The 21,723-nt window shown below is 35.2% G+C and overlaps 3 protein-coding genes and 1 long non-coding RNA gene across 4 annotated transcripts; 2 read left to right on the top strand and 2 right to left on the bottom strand.

Annotated features, from left to right (window-relative positions):
• On the bottom strand, positions 1-1,801 carry LOC122598005. Its single transcript, XR_006323508.1, has 2 exons — positions 1,411-1,801; positions 1-609 (listed from the first exon to the last, which is right to left on the bottom strand). It is a non-coding gene; the product is annotated as an uncharacterized LOC122598005 (long non-coding RNA).
• LOC122598003 (protein trichome birefringence-like 31) lies at positions 255-3,147 on the top strand. The gene is made up of 5 exons (XM_043770611.1): positions 255-631; positions 715-886; positions 1,511-1,710; positions 1,806-1,952; positions 2,065-3,147. Exons 1-5 carry the CDS (start codon positions 255-257, stop codon positions 2,414-2,416), a joined length of 1,248 nt encoding a protein of 415 aa, XP_043626546.1. The 3' UTR covers positions 2,417-3,147.
• Positions 3,148-6,937: 3,790 nt separating this feature from the next.
• Positions 6,938-11,315, bottom strand: LOC122596307. The gene is made up of 2 exons (XM_043768856.1): positions 8,819-11,315; positions 6,938-7,153 (listed from the first exon to the last, which is right to left on the bottom strand). The coding sequence occupies exon 1, from the start codon at positions 11,268-11,270 to the stop codon at positions 8,820-8,822; it is 2,451 nt and encodes an 816-aa protein (XP_043624791.1). The 5' UTR covers positions 11,271-11,315; the 3' UTR covers positions 6,938-7,153; position 8,819.
• A 4,846-nt stretch (positions 11,316-16,161) lies between these two features.
• On the top strand, positions 16,162-21,663 carry LOC122595995. The gene is made up of 6 exons (XM_043768488.1): positions 16,162-16,291; positions 17,413-17,804; positions 17,893-17,945; positions 18,143-18,180; positions 20,346-20,751; positions 21,312-21,663. The coding sequence occupies exons 1-6, from the start codon at positions 16,269-16,271 to the stop codon at positions 21,516-21,518; spliced, it is 1,119 nt and encodes a 372-aa protein (XP_043624423.1). The 5' UTR covers positions 16,162-16,268; the 3' UTR covers positions 21,519-21,663.
• Positions 21,664-21,723: the final 60 nt, after the last annotated feature.

Below are 21,723 nucleotides of genomic sequence, written 5' to 3'. Positions count from 1 at the left end.
GAGATGTAACACCTATGGTGGTTTCATTCATTTTTTGAAAATGATGTATGAATATAAAAACAAAGATGCTTTCTTGAACAAACCTCATTAAGACATACAAACACCATACTTGAAGCCTAACTAAGTACCAACCGGTTGTTACATGAAGTTAGTAGTTATCAATTGCTTGAATCTCAAGGCGAAAAAAATCTCACTTATAATAGACAGAGATATAAACGCTACATGCCATTTAACTACCATAAACCACCCCAAACATGACAACTTTACCCTCAGCCAATCAGCGGAATCGATACCTTATCCCTGCTGCACTCGCTTCACTTCTTTTCATTGGGTCTCTTCGCATTGTTTTTGATAGCTTGAAAAACAGCTACCACACCCGTGACTTTCTTAAGCCACAAAGTGGCGGATATCATGTGGTAAGACAGCCCATTCGTGTTTCTAACGATGAAACTATCGAAAAAGGTTGCAATATATTTGAAGGGAAGTGGGTTTGGGACAATGAGTCACACCCACTCTACACAGAAGAAAGTTGCCCTCTTTTGGTTAAACAAGTGACTTGCCAAAAAAATGGGAGGCCTGATTCATCATATCAGAACTGGAAATGGCAACCTGATGGATGCAATTTGCCAAGGTCAAAGTCAAAGTTGGGCATATATATTGTTTTATAAGATTTGTAGTTTGACATCCATAATAACATGTTCATGGTTTCGGCAGGTTCAATGCTCTAAAACTGTTGGAGATTTTAAGGGACAAGAGACTCATGTTTGTAGGAGACTCGGTACAAAGAAGCATGTTTGACTCAATGGTGTGTTTGGTCCAATCTGCAATTCCAGAGGGTAAAAAATCCCTAAAAAGGGTACCTCCTAGGAAGATCTTTAGGGCCGAGGTAAGTCAACACAAGTCTATATCCTTTTCCGTAAATCTCTAAGGACTTGTCCCTTGTATCGTTATAGCCGTACGCCCGTACCCGTACCCTATGCACTATGGGTCATTGCGAGCAAGTGTTACTTGTGAGTTGTGGTAGAATGGGTGGGTCAGATTTACGGAATAGAAAGTGCTACATGAAAAAATTGGAACCACGACTAATCATAATCAAGGTTCACTTTTTTTTATTTCTCTCATACAACACCTCCCGCATTGATTTCAAAACAATAAACCTTTTTTTTAAACAAAGCAATATATCCACTACTACTTATGTGAATCAGCTTTGGGGAACTCTACGTTCGTTTCACTTTTTAGTTTCTCTTCCAAACTGGATAGTTGAAGATGGTGTATAACCAAAATCGACCCAAATTCTGGGTCGAGATTTCCACCTCAGTCATGCATAGCCTTAAAAATGAGAATCTTAAATTTTTTAAAGCAAATTAATAATAACATTTATAACATTTCCAAAGTTTTAGTGATACATACCCTCATTGGAGATCCTGAACCTGGTACCAGCACTGTGTTCTATTTTTCTGCCATTGCCTCTTCAGATAAGTAAAAGTATTTTGTTGTTTCTGTATGATAGGAATACAATGCGTCCATCGAGTTCTACTGGGCTCCTTTCCTAGTCGAGTCTATTTCAGATCATGCAACAAAACACACAGTAATGAAACGCCTAGTCAGGCTCGATTCAATATCTAATCACAGCAAACAATGGGAAGGAGTCGATATTTTAGTCTACGAGAGCTATGTTTGGTGGATGTATAAACCTGTGATCAATGCCACGTTAGTTCTCCATCCTTGACAGTACATAATTCATTATTCTAAGTTTTAATTCAGAGACAGAAACTTTACGATATCTTAAACTCAAGAAATTTCAGGTATGGTAATCTTGATAAGGTTCAGGAGTACAATGTAACCACTGCTTACAGATTAGCAATGGAAACTTGGGCAAACTGGATAGAAACTAGCATCGATTCTCATGCCCAGAAAGTCTTTTTTATGACCATGTCTCCAACACACTTGTGGTAAGTAATTACCACAGTACCCTTGTCACAATTTATGTCATTGTTGACTTCTTGTTACAGTTTTTTTCTTTTTTTTTTTTTTGAAAGTAAATAAAAAACCCAACAACTGCAGGAACTGGGAATGGAAGAATGGCGATGGCGGGAACTGTTTCAGCGAGTCACAACCAATACAAAGGCCATACTGGGGAACCGGTTCAAATCTTGATATTATGGGAATCGTGAAAGATGTCCTGGGACGGCTGCGGGTTAATGTCAGATTACTAAACATTACTCAACTGTCAGAATATAGGAAAGATGGTCACACATCGGTTTATGGTGAAAGGAAAGGAAAACTGTTGACGAAAGAGCAAAGATCAGATCCAAAAAACTTTGCAGATTGCATTCATTGGTGTCTACCTGGGGTCCCCGACATATGGAATGAGATTTTGTACGCAGTTTTGTTACAGGATTATCGCGAATTTTGATATCATAGAACAGAAAAACTTATTCAAAATGTATCATTGTCTTATAAAAGTCAGAATCCAAACAAATTATAGGCAAGGTAATCAAAAGCAGGAACCTTAGGTAAATATAAATTAGCTTTGCTTCTGAAAGTCATGGAGAACTTTACTGAACCAGGCATGTAGAACCAACTTGAGTCTTATGCAAGCATGACCTTCACAGGTCATGTACCTAGACCGAACCTACACAATTACCTATTTTCTTTCCAAAAAAACAGGCTTCGACTTGATTAACTCAGAACACAGAGTTACGGTTAGCCGGAATAGGTAGGAAAAAAAACAGAACAGAAAGCAAAGTTTGCCATTTTCCAGCTTAAATGTATGCCATATACGATATACCATAACCAAAGACCAGACACAAGTTATTGCCATTACAAATATAAAGAGATACCTCCTTACCTTGGGACATATACAACACAGTCGGACAGCGAAATTTTGGAAAAACCATCAAAACACCATACGCAAAGTCGTTTCATTCCCAAAATCCCACACAAGGTTACCAGTTGCATGCTTTGGAATCATAAAGACAAAAGACCGGTCAGAGAAGAAGAACATCATTTATAGAAATTGCAGATTTTAACCAAATTCTCTGTATTGATTGTTTGATATGTAAGGGCAGAAGTGTTTATAGAGAAGCCCATTTCTCTATTGAGAAAAAAATACATATAATCCATGGGTTTATTATGTGGCACTAATTCGAGATTCTGGTTTTGTCATGTATAAGTACATACCGCCTAGATTTCTATTTGATACATAGTTTTTTCATCTTTTCTTCATTTGCAATGATAATTTACGGTAGGACTTGGGGGAGTAGTGGCATGAGAAACCCAAACATAGGCAACAGCAAAAATATGACAAACAATTGATTTGGTTGAGTGAGCTGCCTTGTAGACAGACGTAGTTTGATTCCCTGTCTCTATATTTTCTTTTCTTTTCTCAAAACATTTTCTCTATATTATTTTTCTCATTTCTCCCACTTTTTTCTTTTTTTTCTTTTCAAACATTTTATTAATACAGTTGTAATTCAGGTCCTTTTTCTTAATTATCTATACTCTTTATTAAAAAGAATAAACCACATGTTGAAAGTTATAGGGAGGAAAATGTCAGAATTGTCCTCCATTAAAACAATACCTCCTAAATACGATACAACCTCACTCTAAATGAAACAAAAATACCATTAGTCCCTCAACCTTTAAAATAACTATATTAACCATTATATTAATTAGATTTACATAATAGCCCACACTACTTGTCGTCACCACCGTCAGTCGCCACCGCCGCCCGTCACCATCGCATTGTGACCGCCGCCGCATTTGCGCGGGTACTATGCTAGTATTTCAAATGAGTTTTAGCCACCAACATTTAATGAATATTTTTAATTTTTAATTGTTTTTTAAAATAACTTTGAACTCCAACATTTATATTCTTTAAATTCATTTTAAATATAATAATTTATATAGTTTCAAGTTTATCATTGTAATTCCTTCACAAAAATTAACTTTTTTTTATACAAATACTTTTGTTTTTCAACTTAACACCAACATTTATTTTCTCTTTAATATCTTTTAAATATAATAATTTGTATAATTTGAAATTTATCATTGTAATTGATTATTTTATATATGTTTTTCAAAACTTTTATTAATGATTCAATACATTTTATATATATGTTCAATTGGTTAAAACGTTTCCATCAACCTTAAAAATATAAGTACATCAACCTTAAAAATATAAGTACACACGCATATATTGATATAAAAAATGTTAAAGAGGTTGATGTCAAATTTTACATGTTATCGCATACAATGAACTAAACTTTTCCCGGGACAACGCCCAGGTGACATATTTCGTTATATATATATATATATAAAAAACAACGGCCTTAGCTACAGTAGAAATTGCTGACATCATACTGACTTCAGCTATTTCGTCTTTTTTTGAAACTTTTATATATATATATATATATTTTTACGATTGAATACTTTTAAAGTTTCGTATTTTTACTACGTAACTTTTTTGTTTTTTGACTTTAGTCTAACTTCTTTATATAAACTTAAATATATATATATATATATATAAACAACGGCCTTAGCTACAATAGAAATTGCTGACGTCATGCTGACTTAATCTATTTCGTCTTTTTCTGAATTTTTTTTTTTTACGATTGTGTACTTTTAACGTTTCGTATTTTTACTACATAACTTTTTGGTTTTTTGACTTTTGTTTAACATTTTTATATAAACTTAAATATAGTCTACTTTTACAAAGTCGTAAGTATAGTTTGCTTTTACAAAGTTTTTAATTTATCATCAAACTCTTGGTTTTTTCAACTTTGGCTACCCATTATTTTACCTTTCTACCCCTTATAGTAAGCTTAAAGTTTTTAAACTTTTGGGTAATGCTAGATATACGCTTGCATGATGCGACGGCAATCCGTATCCCGGGGCAACGCCCGGGGTAAAAAACTAGTATATATACAAAGTAAGACATCCTTAGGAATAGTAGCTTTTTTTGTTTTCATCTGCACTTCTAAGTTATATATAGTATTTGCCATAAAAAAAATACATTATTGAGACGTTGTGGGGTGGTTTGTGTCTTTGGCTATGATGGGTTTATTATTTTTTTTACACTTTCTCCCTTTCTTTTTCTTCTATTTCTTTTATGCCCCCTCCTTTTTCCTTCTTTCTTTTATGCTTCTTCCAATTTTCCTTTTTCCATTTTGTCCCTTTAATTTTCTTTTTATAATTTCTACCCCTAACCTTTTTATCATTTGTTTATTTATACCTTTTTCTACATTTTACAATTTGTTCTTTTATAACTTTGTATAATGTTTTATATTTTATTCAAATGATATATATTTTGTTTTTTAACCTATTTTTTCTCCCTTTTTATTGCATTTAACATGTAACATTTAGTTTTTGTCTTTTTTTAACCTTTTCATTTGGTTTTCGTATTTTTTATTTTATTTTTCTCTCTTTTTTTTTTTATATTCCTTTTGTATTTTTTTACAATTGGTTATCCCCGGCCAACGACCGATGTTAATTTTTTTCTTAATACTAACTTTTCTTTTTCTTTCAAAAGCTCTTTTTTACGAAAAAAATATATGTTTTTTTTCAATTAATAGCCATGTAACCAACCCAGTATTTACTTCTGTATTCTAATTATGTTTGACCAACGGCGTTCATGCAATAACTTTTTTAGTTTTTACGTACCTTATTAGTTACTTTTTGGTTCTAATTAATTGTTTCTTTTAAACGCTATTAACAGTGGATATATTTATACGTTGTTATTTTCTTGGTTTAAAAAAACTCCCGCGGCAACGCGCGGATTTATTTTCTTGTTAGAACTAACAAAAGACAATGAAAAATAGTACCTTCCTTGAAAAAGACAATAAAAAATAGCACCATCCTTGAAATCAAACGACTCAAAATCCAAAGAAGAAGATAGATGAATAAATGAATAATCGAAACCTTAGTATATGTTTGAATAAAATATTTAACGCCTCCAAAACACAAAACCTTGTGCTGAATCGTCTAAAAACCTATTTATCTTGAATTAATGCAACTCACCTGAAAAGTCTACTTCTGCACCTCAATCACAAGCAGCATCCTAATTCAATGTGCAAATATGTATTTGTGCATACATACATAGGGTTGTATTCCCAACAAACATTCTTTTTTAACAAACGATAAAAACACTAAAGATTTAAAATTATGCAACATTTTTTTTTTTTTTAAAGTATAAGTCATTGTATATATTCACTCTACTCCGCAATTACGGAGTAACAAAGATCACAAAATCCAATCCTCCCAACTAATCGTCCCTCTTTTTAAACGATTTTTGTACCACAAAAACCCTATCGTCTTGGCTTCCATGAAGACCTTTTCAACACTAACAGAGATTTGGTCAAAAACTCTCATTTCTGTTCTTCTAAATGCACCAACTCGTAACGAAAAAAAAAAAAATCCTTTCATCACCTCAGTCAGCTTCTTTCCCAAGCCCAAGTTAGGGGCTGCCAAAATCACATCTTTAACTGACGAACACGTGAGAGTCCCAATCTTACACCAATTGCTTACAAGTCCCCATACCGCCGATGAGAAATTACAATAACAAAGAAGATGATCAATAGTCTCATCCCATGCATCGCATAAACCACATAGTGTGTTACCAAAGTTGCAATTTCGATAACTAAGTGTCATATATGTGGGTAAACGATCGAGAGCAGCCCGCCACATGAAAATATTACATCTCGAATCAAAATGGAAATCAGGGACAGGTCTGTTGGGCCACTCCTCTTTGAATTTATCTTTAAAGAAGCCATGGACCGCTTTTTTAACCAGACTAGGCTTGGTAACCCAATCGTCATTAACCATCAGACCCATAAATTAACAAATTCAATATAAGTTAGACATTAAGATCATAAATTAAGCGTTTTAACATTTTGACGCGTGAAATTCCTCAAACCTATAAAAATCAATTGATGCATTTATTGAAGATGCCCTTAAATTTATTCATTAGAAGAAAAAGTTGTGATTTTACATTACTGACAAGTTACCTTAGTACACCACCGCTGCAGAAACTAACTAGACGCATTTACAACAAACACATTTTTAAGCTACATTGAAGAAGCTCACCACAATTCTGCACTCCTGAAACTACCAAAAGCCAAAAGACAACCCTATCGAACAAGCTATCGAACACCTGAACCAAACACAGATTCACTCAGAATGATTATCTTAAAACCACAGTTAAAATATGAACTATTTTACAGATAATAAACAAACAGGGAACCACTAACTCATCACAGAAAACACTTATTTTGTAAGATCACAACACAAGGCACTTTAAAATAATACCTCTTAGCATCAAAGAGCAATCACATAGATCTAGGTAAAAAACATAAGCCGAAATAAAAGACGGATTTGCAAGGTGCCAGTAACAATCAAGAGATCATGCAAACAGAAGAACATAGAGCAGTTGCTGTTTACATTCTAAAGCACGAGAAAACCAGGATTGCTAATCACTGCAAAAGGCAACCATAGCCCATAGGTTGGTTAACACTGCCATTTTCATCAAACACAAGAAAACGAATTAACTTGGGACATGAGGGGTCTGCTCTACAGAGGGAAGTTTTCTCATTCAACTGCTATTCGTGTTTCAAAGGAAAAAACAGGAACCGTGTTTCTACATGATTGATAGAAGGTTTGCTAATATAAACTAGAGCTCAACAACATCAAAAATAAAAATAAAAATGTGCACAGTGGACTAGGCTTATATGTAATTTTGCTTTTTAGTATGCATCAACACATGATCCAAAGACATGTGATCACATAGCAGTGAAAAACAATTTCATATAGCATAAAGTATTAGAAACAACAAGCAGTCTGGTATATAAATCAATTTTTCACCTTTCCATTCAGATCTACTTAATGTTGTGCACAAACTTTGTGATCAGATTATTTAGTAGCATACAAGACTTTAATGCCTTGAACTTATTTGTGCTGGAAATCTCTAGAAGAGTAACACACTAACACATTCAGATTTATATATCAGATTCACAAATAAGTGATATACTGAGCATGTCGAACAATCTCCAATGGTATATCAAGCACTCAAAAGATACATATGTAAATGGCAAATCAAAACAGGAGATGATGTGTGAGAGTGTAAACAAGTAACAGAAAACTAACAAGTAACAATCCACTAAATAACAACATTTACCACCAGAAATCCAAAGAAAAGCGTACAAGTAATACACATTCAACAACACAACAAATCCTTGCCTGGAAACAAATACCAAATAAATATATAAAAAAAATTTGACATATAAAATTAAGTGTATATCAATCGATTTATACATTAGAAAGTTTTCACAGCTTTACACAATGGACACTAATATTCCGTAATAATTTACTTGAGTGCCGCAATGGTTGCTTTTCACTCATCAATAAATGACGAAAGCTACAACTCTATTGACTAAGGTACCAATGGATCTGGAGAACTCATGGCTGTTGAGGAACTTGAAAGAAAAAGAAGGCTAAAGGGCAATGAAGAACGTAGCATAAATACAACAAACCTATGGAATTAAGAAATGGTTAGAAATTGGTCACGAGCTTACATAGACAACCTAGAGAACATGCTACTGTTCCACACTAACAAGATAAGTAATCAACACCTCCAAAACACTGAGCTGTACATTTAATCCTCCTAGATGTGCCCTGAATACCTATCTATCTTGACTAATTTGCAAGAAAGGCCTCACCTTCCCTGGCTTCGCATCCCAATCACAAGAAGCATGCCCAATCAAAAGCACACGTGTGTATATGTAAATATATGTATATCACGAAAATGAGAATAAAAATATACCTCACTTGTAGGGAAACGACATATATTTATAATGCTGTTGCTGGGTTTGGTCAGCATAACCAGATGACAAACTATAGGAAGCGCCCTTTGCATAACCTTCTGATGTCATTCTCACGGAGCCTGGTGAAGATCCATATTGCGATCTCTGGCTCAATCCATCGTAAACAGTGCCTAAGCCAAAATATGAACCATCACTACCACCTCTCAGGTAACCTGGTACTTCACCCCCATTCATCAGCAATCCTGGACTACCACAATTGCTAAGAGATGAAGTCAGCCCGAACCGACCACCCAAATTCAAATTCACAAGACGTGGTGAATACTCTAATGGTTGTCCAGGTCCTCCAACGCCATAACTCGAGTTACCATTAGCAGAAGGTCCTGCTGGTAATCCTAAGCCACCCATGTTTTTGACACAATCAGAAACACCACTACGGCTCCCACCTGCATGAGAACTTTGCATTAAACTTTGTTGTTCCGAACTCACAAACTTTCTCTTTTCTCTACTATCTGGTCCTGGAACTCGAGCAGCAGGGTCCACTGGTTCAGTCACAGTGCTAGAATTCCATTTCCTAGGAATAGCAAGTCTGCAACGCAACTGATATCCATCAATAGTCTTAGTTGGATTAACCAAACAAGCCTTAGCTCCCTCCACATTCTTGTAAAGGATTAAAGCAAAACCGTTAAACTTAGCTTTCCTATGAAACCCTAACGGTTCATCTTCCACTTCCCCATATAATGAAAAATGAGCAAACAGCTTCTTACCATCCATTCCAGGTGGCACGTTCCCAACATAAACTCTCCTAGATGACACATCTACCATCTCCAAATTTGACTTAAAGACACCCTCATCACCTGATCCTATAGCTGGAGCAGCGGATGACGTCTGTCCTTTTTTAGGAATAGCAAGTCTACAACATAACTCATGGCCATCGATAATCTTAAATGGATCAACCAAACAAGCTTTAGCGCCATCCACATTCTTGTAAGTAATACAAGCAAAACCCCTAGATTTACCCGTTTTCTTAGTAAACCCTGATGGTCCTCCTTCAACTTCCCCATACATTGAGAAATGCTCCAACAACTTCTCATACTCCATTTTAGTAGGCAAATTCCCTATATAAACTCTCCTGAGCGACACATCTACCATTTCCAAATTCTGCTTCGCTGTGACCCTGTTCTTTAAAGAACCCTTCTTTGAATTTTTCTGTTTCGAAGTTACCATTTCAGTTTTACCCCCACCCCCTAACCCTGGAACTTCATCGGCAGTGACCGCCTGCGGCACCTCCACACTACTGGGATTACCTTGTTTACTAACAGCTAGTCTACAATTCAACTTATGCCCATCAATAATCTTAACCGGATCAACCAAACATGCCCTAACCCCATACAGAGTCTTATAAACAATAAACGCAAAACCCTCAAACTTACCCGTTTTCTTATGAAACCCTAATGGACCACTCTCTACCTCCCCATACGTCGAAAAATGCTCCAACAACTTCTCACAATCCATTTCAGCCGGCACATTCCCAACATACACTCTCCTTAACGACACATCTACTGCCTCCAACTTCTCCTTCGCTACGCCCCCATGCTTAGAAGAACCCTTGTTTGAACTTTCCTGTTTCGGAATCACCACTTCCCCCTTACCCCCATCACCTGACCCTGACACTTGTGCAGCAGTGACCGCGTGTGGTGGCGAACCCAAACTGCTGAAATTATTCCTTTTCATAATGCTAGCAAGTCTACAATTCAACTCATGTCCATCAATAATCTTAACCGGATCAACCAAACACGCCTTCACCCCCTCCACATTCCTATAAACAATAAACGCAAAACCCCTAAACTTCCCCGTTTCCTTATCGAACCCACTCGGCCCCTCCTCAATTTCCCCATACTTCTCAAAACACTCCAACAGCTTCTCACGATCCATATTCTCATCCACATTCCCAACATAAACTCGCCTTAACGACACATCAACCGTCCCCAAACTCGCATTTTTCTTCTCATTTTTCGACTTCTCCACATCATCAACAAGTTTAACAACGGTAATTTTGCCATCAATTAACTTACTAGGTTCTTTTAAAGCAAGTAACGCAGAATCTACATGTTTATAAACAACATAACCTTTACATTTCCTACTAATCTTACCTCGAACCACTTTCGCTTTTTCGAGTTCGCCGAATTCAGCGAAAACTGCGGTGAGCCTTTTCGTGGTGGTTGACTGGTCTAGGTTTTGTATAGATAAGCTACGCAGTGATGGATTGACGTCAGCGATTGACCTGATGGAATCGATGACGTCAGGGTGACGCAACGCAGCGGTTATAACGATTTCTGATAATTGTTCGTGTGTGAGTGGTTTGATTATTTGACGGAGGTCGTCATGAGAGAGTGCTGGTGCTGGTGATGATACGACGTCGTTTTGTTCGAGCTTTCGTTTTTTCGCCGCCATTGCATTTGGAGGATAGAAAACTCTCAAGTGTAAACCAGAACCAGAACCAACCCGAACGAAATTTGTTTGTTTTTTTCTGTATAAGTTTAACCGAATAAACAAACACTTTTACCAAATGACTATTTACAAGATTGCCACTGATAAAACCAAGCCGATCAAACCCTTATTAATTTTACTGCACTATCTTTTCTAAGTTGTATAATATGTTTAAGTTAGTTGGATACATTATTTCATCAATGAAAAAAATGAATATCTTTCCGGTAGCATGTATCATATATGCCTTCTTTCTTACAATTTTTTAAAAATTTAAACATTGATTTCAATCATATGTTTAATATTTTTTTTAAATGTTTTGTCAGAGGAAAAACATGTATGATATATATTTCTAGAAACACATATGTTATCCCCTTCATCAATTTGTGTCGTATATCTGGCAATTGACTGTATAAGAGAATAATAACATATATTATGTACATAATTTTTTCCTCCACTTATAGCATGTATGTTATATAAATTCTTTAACATTATTATGATTAACAACCGCATGTATCTTTTCAAGCATTTCTCGTTATTGTTAGTTGTATTATAAATGACCTTTCAAGGTAGATTGAACCAAGAGAAACCAGAAAAGAACCCTTTTTAACACATTCAACTACACTAGAGAATATATTCATCATGAAAAAACAAAAAGAAGAAAAAAGAAATGTCGGTTACAATAACGGTTATCCAAGCTGTAGAATGTTGGATACGGTATTATTTTAATTCTTTCTTGTTCTTTTTTTCTGTTAATATGGTTTGAAGATGGATAGGAAGGTAACTAATGAGACTTTAGGTGTAATTATTGGTAGGTTTGAACTCATCCATTATCATATCCAATAATTATACATGAAAAAACTCTCATATATACATCAATACATTTAAATCATATGTGCAAGCTCATTTTGATCTCACTAAACTTGTTTGAAAACTATATTTTAAGTTTAATATTAACGAGAAGTCATTTGAAAATAATATATGACTCATCAAACAAATAATTATCTACAATAAAAATTATAAATGTGAACATTGTACAGTTCGTTTATTGAAAAATATAATTGTATAAACAAAGTTTATTACCAAAATTGTGTGTTTGAAATTTTTTTTTACTAAAATGGTGTATTTTTAAAACTATTTACGTAAATGATTTTTTTATTTTTTTAAAATTTTTTTATGCTTGCTCACCATTGTTTGTCAAAACAGTTTGTAATGATGTATCTGTGAAGAGAAATAAATTCTCAGCCTCACTTTTTGTTAAACTTCTCAATATATATATATATATATATAGGGAAAAGTTATTTTGAGAACCCTTAAAAAAGCAAGAACCTTTAAGAACCTTTTTCCATCAATAATTAGAACGGTAACATTGTCTTTCTATACTAGCATTAATTTAATAAATAAAAAATAATAATAAATGGTTGTTTATGCACATGTGATCACTAATATAATTTTTCATGCACATGTGATCACTAACTAATATAATTTCATTCACATTATAATTGTGATCACCAATGAATTTATTTTCATTCATATATCATCATAATTGTGCATATGCGCACATGTGCACAAATACAATATCTTAAAAAACAATATGCATACATATGCTAACAGTTAATTTACATTCGCATATGATCATAATTGTACAAGTGTGCACATGTGCACAAACACAATATCCTAAAAAAGAACAAAATTATATGAAGGATGCATATATGTGTACATATGTAATTTTATTGTTTACAATATCACATATGATCATTGGCAAATCTCTTTTATTTCTTTCTTACATTCATGTGCGCGCATGTGATCAAGTGATATTCATTGTCTTCAATCTTCATCACCTACATCATATTTAGTTTCATCCTCCTAATTTTGATGTCCTGAGGAATACTCGTATAAATGATGTAAACTGGAAATTATAATCACAATACCTAATAAAATAAAAGAGGCCCAAATAACAAAACTGATATATAGATATATTGATTTCACCGTGAAATAAACCATCAATGTCGGAAAATATTAACACCCATGTCGTGATCCAACAATTAAATGATTGTGTGAATTATGATTAGTCAAGCCCGTACCATTTCAGTGAAGTTATGTTGTTTGAATGAAGCGTACACGAATATTGAGATGAAATCTTCACCGACTCACTATCAAATCATATAGAAAGAAAAAACTAATTAACACCCAAGGAAAAAAATATTATGAATTGAATTTGTTGACCCAAAAATTTTAGATTGATTGGTTAAGTTATTGAATGAAATGTCGGTTAATGGCTTTAAATAGAATAATTGAGTGGTCAACATCTTTAAACTGTCTCCATTAATTTATGGAGGTTTTTTTTGTTAAACCCAAATGACTAAACTGTCCTTTTTAATTATTAAATAGATTAATAAAAGTTTAAATTAATTGCAAAAATGAGTTTCTTTTTCATCCATTGATTAAAATTTTTAAAGGTTGTGATTAATTATAAAAGTTCTTAAAGGTTCTCACTTTTTTTAAGGTTCTCAAAATAACTTTTTACTATATATATATAGTGGTGGGTTATTTATAGTACAAGGGTTTAAAAAAGTACAAAAAATACATGTCTAAGTTAACTTACACATGCTTGTTCCTTCCATCTCCGACCACCACCACCACCACCATGATCATCTCCGACCACCACCATGATTCTCCGGCGACGGCGACAATCTCCGGCGAGACTTACACATGTGTAACTACAACTTACACATGTGTAAGTTAACTTTCCGGCGAGAATCAGGTTTGTTTTCGGGTGGATACGGTACGGGCCAGAGGCCCTCATCCGTTCTAAGCTGACCGTCAAGGGACTCATATGGGAATCGTATGGATTTGATGGGCAGCGATCCAAGAGATGGTGACGGTTTGCTACGGTACGGGCGAAGCCCTTGATGCCGGCGCCGGCGCCGTGGTTGGGGTGGTCGGAGATGATGGTGGCTGGTGGTGATTGTCTCGCGAAGGAAAAAACCTAGAAATTTTAGACCCTAAAATGCTAAAAAAAAAGTTGTACTTACACATGTGTAAGTTAGTTACACATGTGTAACTCTCACCGGAGATGGTCGCCGTCGCCGGAGGATCATGGTGGTGGTCGGAAATGATCATGGTGGTGGTGGTGGTGGTGGTGGTCGGAGATGGAAGGAAGAAGGAAGAAAAAGGAGGAAATACTTTGTATTTTTTGTACTTTTTTAAACCCTTGTACTAAAAATAACTTTCCTATATATATATATATAGGAAAGTTATTTGTAGTATATGTACTTTTTATAGTACATGTGTAACTACATGTGTAATTTAACTTACACACTTCTTCTTTTCTCTTCCTTCCATCTCCGACCTCCACCACCGCCACCATGATCATCTCCGACCACCACCATGATCCTTCGGCGACGGCGACCATCTCCAACGATACTTACACATGTGTAAGTACAACTTTTTTTTTTTAGCATTTTAGCGTTTAAAATTTTTAGGTTTTTTCCTTCGCGAGACAACCACCACCAGCCACTATCATCTCCGACAAACCAGCGCCGGCGCCGGCGTCGGCAGCAAGGGCGGAGCCCGTACCGTAACACACCGCCACCATCTCTTGGATCGCCGCCCATCAAATCCATACGATTCCCATATGCGTCCCTTGACGGTTAAGTTTAGAACGGATAAGGGCCTCTGGCCCGTACCGTAAACACCTGAAAACGAACCTGATTCTCGCCGGAAAGTGAACTTACACATGTATAAGTTGTACTTACACATGTGTAAGTTTCGCCGGAGATGGTCGTCGTCGCCGGAGTATCATGGTGGTGGTCGGAGATGATCATGGTGGTGGTCGGAGTTGGAAGGAAGAAGGAATAAGAAGTGTGTAAGTTAAGTTACACATGTACTATAAAATGTACATGTACTACAAATAACCCACCCCTATATATATATATCACTTTAACTTGCTAAACAGATTTTCAATGCTTTACTTTTAAATGACTAAGCGTACATGCATGAATATCTTTAACGACATATATAGACTTTGTACATGTAACTATATAAGTATAGTTATATGATAAAGATTAATGGATCTCGAAGTCAACCTTAGATGACGGGAAAACGAGATAATGAAGCTATTTTGAAGACTGTCCCAGTGGTGAAAACAATAGTGAACAAGATGTCACAGGAAGGAAACGGGGACGAAAGAATAAAAGATAAAGAACAGGCATCAAGATCAACCTTAATTTCTAGTGGTGAAAAAAGTGAATGTGTGTCTGCTGGATCACAACCTCAGGGACAATATTCGAGCCTTGTTTTGATGATGTCCTGGGTTCCTCCTTGTTCCCGATCGAACCAAAATTGAAAGTATAGAAAGAAGGATGTTTAACGTGATTGTTTTGAGTAAGCTTGTGTGTGTCCTGCTCCCTTTTTGCTGATTTGGATCAGTTCACCAAAGAAAAAAAAAGGAGATGTGTATCTTGTTGTTTTGATCAAGAGAAAGTAATATGAGAGAGGGATGATGTTTAACTATGTTTTTATGAAACCATAAAGTATTTGATGGTTTGAGAGAAAAAACAATAGAGTATTTAAAATATACCATTTCGGTAAAGAGTTTTAAAAAACCACCATTTTGATAAAAAAAAATAAAATTTTAGACACACCATTTTGGTTATAAACTCTGTATAAACATATATGAAATCGATTGAAAACTTAATGGGAAAATATAATTATTTATAAATATAACTTGTTTTCCCAAAAGAAAAAAGAATTTTTATCCGGGTCATCGACCCGAGTGATTTATAGCACCGGTAAAAAGCAAGCGCGCTGGGTGTCCAATCTCCCTATCCAGTCATATCACCAACGACTGGTTCTTCATAAATTCTTTTTAAATAATTGTTCTAACTAATATAATAATAATAGTAACATTTCCAGTTAAATCAAAATTTGTTTCATTTCGATGTATGCCCTGTTGTCTCCGAGATGTTGTCTTCTTCTTCTTCTTTGTAAGCTAACAGCCCCCCTTTTTTCAAACACTTTATGTTAATTTTTCCTTTATATATACATTTTTTCAAGTTATTTGAGCTTAGTATTCCACTATGTTTATAATCTTGTTACATTGGTATAGGGGTGACAATATTTTAAATGACCCGAAACTAGACTTGAAACTGACACAAAAATGTGAATGGGTTGTGTAATCTTGACAATACATATGTTTGTTTTTAGGTTGGATTTGGTTCGGGTTGTCTCTATAAGTTAACCAGCCAATATGGAAGTATTTTTAAGGGACTGTTGCTCTTTGTTATTCTTTAGATAACTTATACTAGGTACATTTAGGCTATTTGTATGTTTTTGATATTGAATTTGGTTTCGTGTAGTAGTTGGATTTTATAAGCTTTTGTATGCTTCATATCAGGTTTGCATTCATAAACTAGGTACAAAATGGTTAAATTTGTGTTTATTTTATATATGTTTTATTCTACTTCACTCGTAAATGACCATTGAGCCTTGGCTCTTGTGGTATGTGCGATGACTTATCAATCTATAGGTTGTAGGTTCAACTGCTAAGTCCCATTGTGGACACTAAATTTTTGTGGATTTGTTTGATTGCTAATAAAAGTGCACTCCTGAATGGGTGTTGTCACAACTATCCCGCTTAATAAATGAGTTGGGACAAGCCGACAAGGTTCACATTTTTGACATAATTATGTAATTTAGTCAGATAAGGGTTGTGATAGATTAATTTGCTATGATGAATTCTATAGCAATATATCTGAGCATGCTAAATTCGTTACCTGGTTACGGTCTATCTTGTATTAATTTTCAACACTAAAAGAGTCTTGATATTGCAACATATTAAGGAAGTATATCCGAGTTGACCACTTTCATAAAGACGAAAACTTGCATGTTTGATGTTCAAAAACTGGTATTTGGATCGCGTATACTGGTGCTTCCATGCATTCTGTTGTTTTAGCTTACCAAGTTTAGGTGTCAATTGAGTGTATTATTTGATAAATGGATATCCTCAAGCAGCTGAGGTATATGTGAAGCTTTCAAATCAAAAAACATTAAGGGGTTCTTAAAAAAAGTTTATTCTACTACTTCTGATAATGGTATATTTCTGCAGGAATTTATATGTTACTCGGACGAATAATAGTCAGGTCCCAAACTCCTTTTTGTCACAATCTTTTTATCATTTTTTGCAATCTTATCGGCTATGCTGGAAAACAGCGCATCTGGATTTCCGTGTGTCTCCTGGATTAGTATTTGTTAGACCATTTAGCAGAATGAAATTATGCAGAGCTTTTTACTGGGGTACCCATTCAGAGGAGACATCAAGCTTATCGGAATTAAGACATCAATTTAATTCGAGTTACCTTGAAAGTGAACAATCAAATAACGAGGCCCATTTTGAAAAAAGGTCAGATAGGGATAAGAATGAAATGCAAAGGCGGCAAAAAATCGGATTATCAAACAAAGGGAGAGTTCCATGGAACAAAGGCAAGAAACACACTGCCGGTACTTTTTTATCCCACTTGTGTGTGTAGTTTTTCCACTCCTTTTTTATGGGTTGTATTTTGAGCTGATATAAGGTATTGTCTTTCAGAGACCCGTGAGTTGATAAGTCGGAGAACGAAAGAAGCATTAAAGGACCCCAAGGTGTGAAGTCATGTAAGGGGCTGTCGTTATAAATATGTCATGTGACTAAGAATATTTTCCACCTAAAGTCATTGGAACTTATGTGTGCATTACTTTTCTTCTAATTTGTTTCACATATCTAATAGCAGATCTGTGGGTCACAAGTACTTTATTTCTTATTGTAGTGATCTTTCACTGACCACTTGTAACTTTTTCAGGTGAGAAAGAAAATGTCGGAATGTCCTCGCACTCTTAGGTATGATTATTCATTCTCAGTATGGTTTTTAAAAAACGCAACTCTGTGTTATCTTAATGCTAATATGTTTTATAATGCTAATGTCTCTAAGAACGCAAGGGGTTTAACATATAAGTCTTTTTAATTCCTGTTGAAACAAACCAGCATTTCTATAATTCTATCCCACCCTGAATAACTTAGGATTAAGGCTCCTTGTTGTCTATCTAGCAAAAAAATTGGTTTGTTGGGTAACCCTTAGCCCGGAATTTCTTTGCCCTGCACGACCCTTCCCCAAGGATATTGCATAGGTGATGAGCAGTTGGTGAAATTGCCTGAGAAGGAGGTCAGGTTTGAACCTGAGACCTGTAACTTAGGATCAAAGTTCTATGTTGTCTTTGACTGAATTTGCCTGTCCTTTAAGCTAAAATTAGCATTATTCATCATGTCTTGACCACATTACACCAAACATAAAAAATAACGGAACCGGAACTCGACTGATTTGAAGCCGTTTGGTTCTAGCTCGTTGCCAAACTAAACCTTGAATTCTGTAAAACATTTTTGCCTTTTTTTTTATTTGAAATTTTGAATGGGTATAATACAAAAATTTTTAAAAAGACATGCTTTTAATTTGTTATAATACTAACAAGTAAAAGAACTTGCTAGGTATCTGTTCTGACCAACAACTAACTTTTAAAAAAGTCCCGAACTGAGAAATGATAAAGATATATAACGTTCGCCAAATCAATCTAGCCGGTTACAGTCAACTTCAATTTGGGTTTTTAGTTTTGTCAATGTGGACCGATTTTGCCCAACCTCTAGCTGAGATGAAGAGCCTTCAATAGGAATCATATTAGGTGTGGCTTGGATTAACAAGTTATGTTTCACAAGCTAGATTTTAGAAATTGATTGACTATCTATCTTGTTAGAAAATAAACCCCTGTGCGATAACCCTTGCGACTTGTTTAATAACCAAACTGTAAGCTTGAAGAAATCCTCCTGTAATTCAATTTCTTGCTAGCCGAAGATAACCCTTCAATTACCTAGCCTTTACCCCAGCCGAATAGATTCCTAACAAAACCCTTATTATGTGTACAATCAACAGCCCTTAGACCAGCTTATTGATCGACCAGAATAAGTAAACCAAACACCCTTTGTGATCTAATCGAAATACCCCTTGAGCCCCTAGCATTAATTGATCTAGTTAGGCCTTTGTAACCATGACAAAATATATTCCTTTGGTTATGAACAAGATAAGAAACAGAAAATAGAGAAAAAGAATGTTGAACGAACCATTGTATATTACCCAAAGTAATTCGATTGAATGTTTGATGTATTACAATTGGCCCTCACCCCCTCTCTATATATATATATAGAGAGAGAGAGAGAAGGGGGGGGGGGGGGGGATCCTAGCTTCCTAGTCTAACTATGAAACACAATTATAATCTACCTAGGATCCTTCTACCCGGCTTTGAGCCTTTGCCTTGAACATCAAGCTTACCTCAAAAACCAGTTTACACTAATATTACTAGTCCTACATGTATATAGATTGCATATAATAACATTAACATATCTTAATACAACATAGTGGTTGTTAACCTTGTACACACTGACGTTTGGAATTGGGATAGTAGCCTGACAACTACAGACTTCAATACTTCTTTTGTAAAAGTTAATCTGATGAGCTCGATTTATTTGAGAAAATCATGTTTTAGCATCTTCTCTGAAGATACTTGCTTAGGCATAGTGTGTCATGAACTCATGATCATAAATCTATATATGATTCATTCATTCATTATGTTAAAACATTCTCATTTGTTGTTAATAGGTAGATTTCTGTGTGCATTGTTAGACAAAGTAGACCAAATAAGCAGATGCAGCAATTTTGCCTATTTACTTATAAACACTCGACCCAAGTTGTGTTTTATCTCTGTGCGTCAAAAAGTTCTGTTGGTCCCAAAATCTGTACTTAGTAGATTTTATGACAGACAGCCCATTTATAAGACGCTATTTGTTTAAAACCATATATACTTGTGGACAAAATACAGGTCAACCCAACCAATTTCAGTTTTCTAAATGTTGATGCTTTTTAAGTTGCATCCTCTATGAATAATACTATGCTTTGAGTTTTCCTATGATATTACATATTACTTGCATATAAATGTGTGTATTTCCGACTTACCGTGCAGTGACCAAACAAAGGCTAAAATACGCATTACAATTACACGACAATGGAGAGAGCGCCTCAAGTTGAAAAGGTCAAGGGAAAAATTTATATCAAAATGGGCGGAAAGCATTGCAGAAGCTGCTAAAAAAGGTGGGTATGGTCAGCAAGAACTAGAGTGGGACAGCTACGAGAAGATTGAAAGACAGATTGCTTTTCAACATCTTCAGCGTTCTGCTGATTTAGCAAAAGCAAAGGAAATGGCACAGATACGAGCAGAAAGAAGAGCAAAAGCAAAAGCTGAGAAGGTGAAGAGTACTCTAAAGAAAAAGGTGGCAAAAGTAAAAGGGGTAGTGAAGAAGAAATCTGAAGAAGAAAAAGAGGAGTTGGCTGCGGCTGAAGATCTTAAACTGAAAGAGAGATTAACCAAGGTATAATCTGATAAGAAGAAATCCTTGTGTCATAGGCCATATAAGAGAGACTTAATATCATCTTCTCGTTGAACCATCAAATACATGGGGCACAAGTACATGTTGCAAAATGGCCGGGTTGGGTAATGGGTTAAAACAGGTGAAATTTTAATGTAGGTCCAAACTTGGTTTTGGTTGGGTTGAGTAACCGGCTAACATTTCTTGTCAGTTTTAGCTGCATCTATAACTAGTACATCAAACATAATTTCAAAAACTATAATTCCAATAATGATTCAAAACCATCTTTTACAAAGAGCATTGGAGATGCTCCAAGGCAACAAAGTTATGAACTTTTCAGTATGCGATGACTACGTTTAACCTGTTTGCAACATTTTTTCTTCTGTTAATTTTTGTCTAAAATTACTTGCTTAGCAGTCGTCACTGATACAAAGATCTTGATGATATTTGTTTGGGTATACAGGATTCGTAATCTTCTACTATCTTAACAGTCAAATGCTACAATTTTCATAGGTTCGCATTTTATGGCAGTCTCTAAGTATCGCTTTTTTGGTGGGTGACAGATTCACAGGAAAAAATCTGTAACAGATCAGCTTAGTAGTCGACATCAGAGAGCTTGGGAAAAACTTGACATTGAGTTATTGAAAAGAGACATGAGGAAAGAAGACATTTCCCTTGCAGATCAAATTCGTGATGCTAAGAACAAAAAAGCAGAGGTCTTCATCAGAGGAACTCTGACTACCACACCCTTCAATCATCCATCCCCTTAGATTAAGCTTTGGTGCAGAAAGCATCTTGTAACAATTTTTTATCTTAAGTTGTGAATGTGATCTTCATTTTGATCGTGTTCTTGTTGAAAATATTTGGTGGATGCAGATTCTTAACTTCAGTACAAGTCAGATAAGTAGATTTTTACATTCGTTTGTTCTAGACCAAATACTTTCGGTGGTAATACAACACCACTGTATGTGAATT

Source organism: Erigeron canadensis, chromosome 4, assembly GCF_010389155.1.
Source record: "Erigeron canadensis isolate Cc75 chromosome 4, C_canadensis_v1, whole genome shotgun sequence".
Classification (NCBI taxonomy): domain Eukaryota; kingdom Viridiplantae; phylum Streptophyta; class Magnoliopsida; order Asterales; family Asteraceae; genus Erigeron; species Erigeron canadensis.
This window is presented reverse-complemented; position numbering and strand designations above follow the sequence as displayed.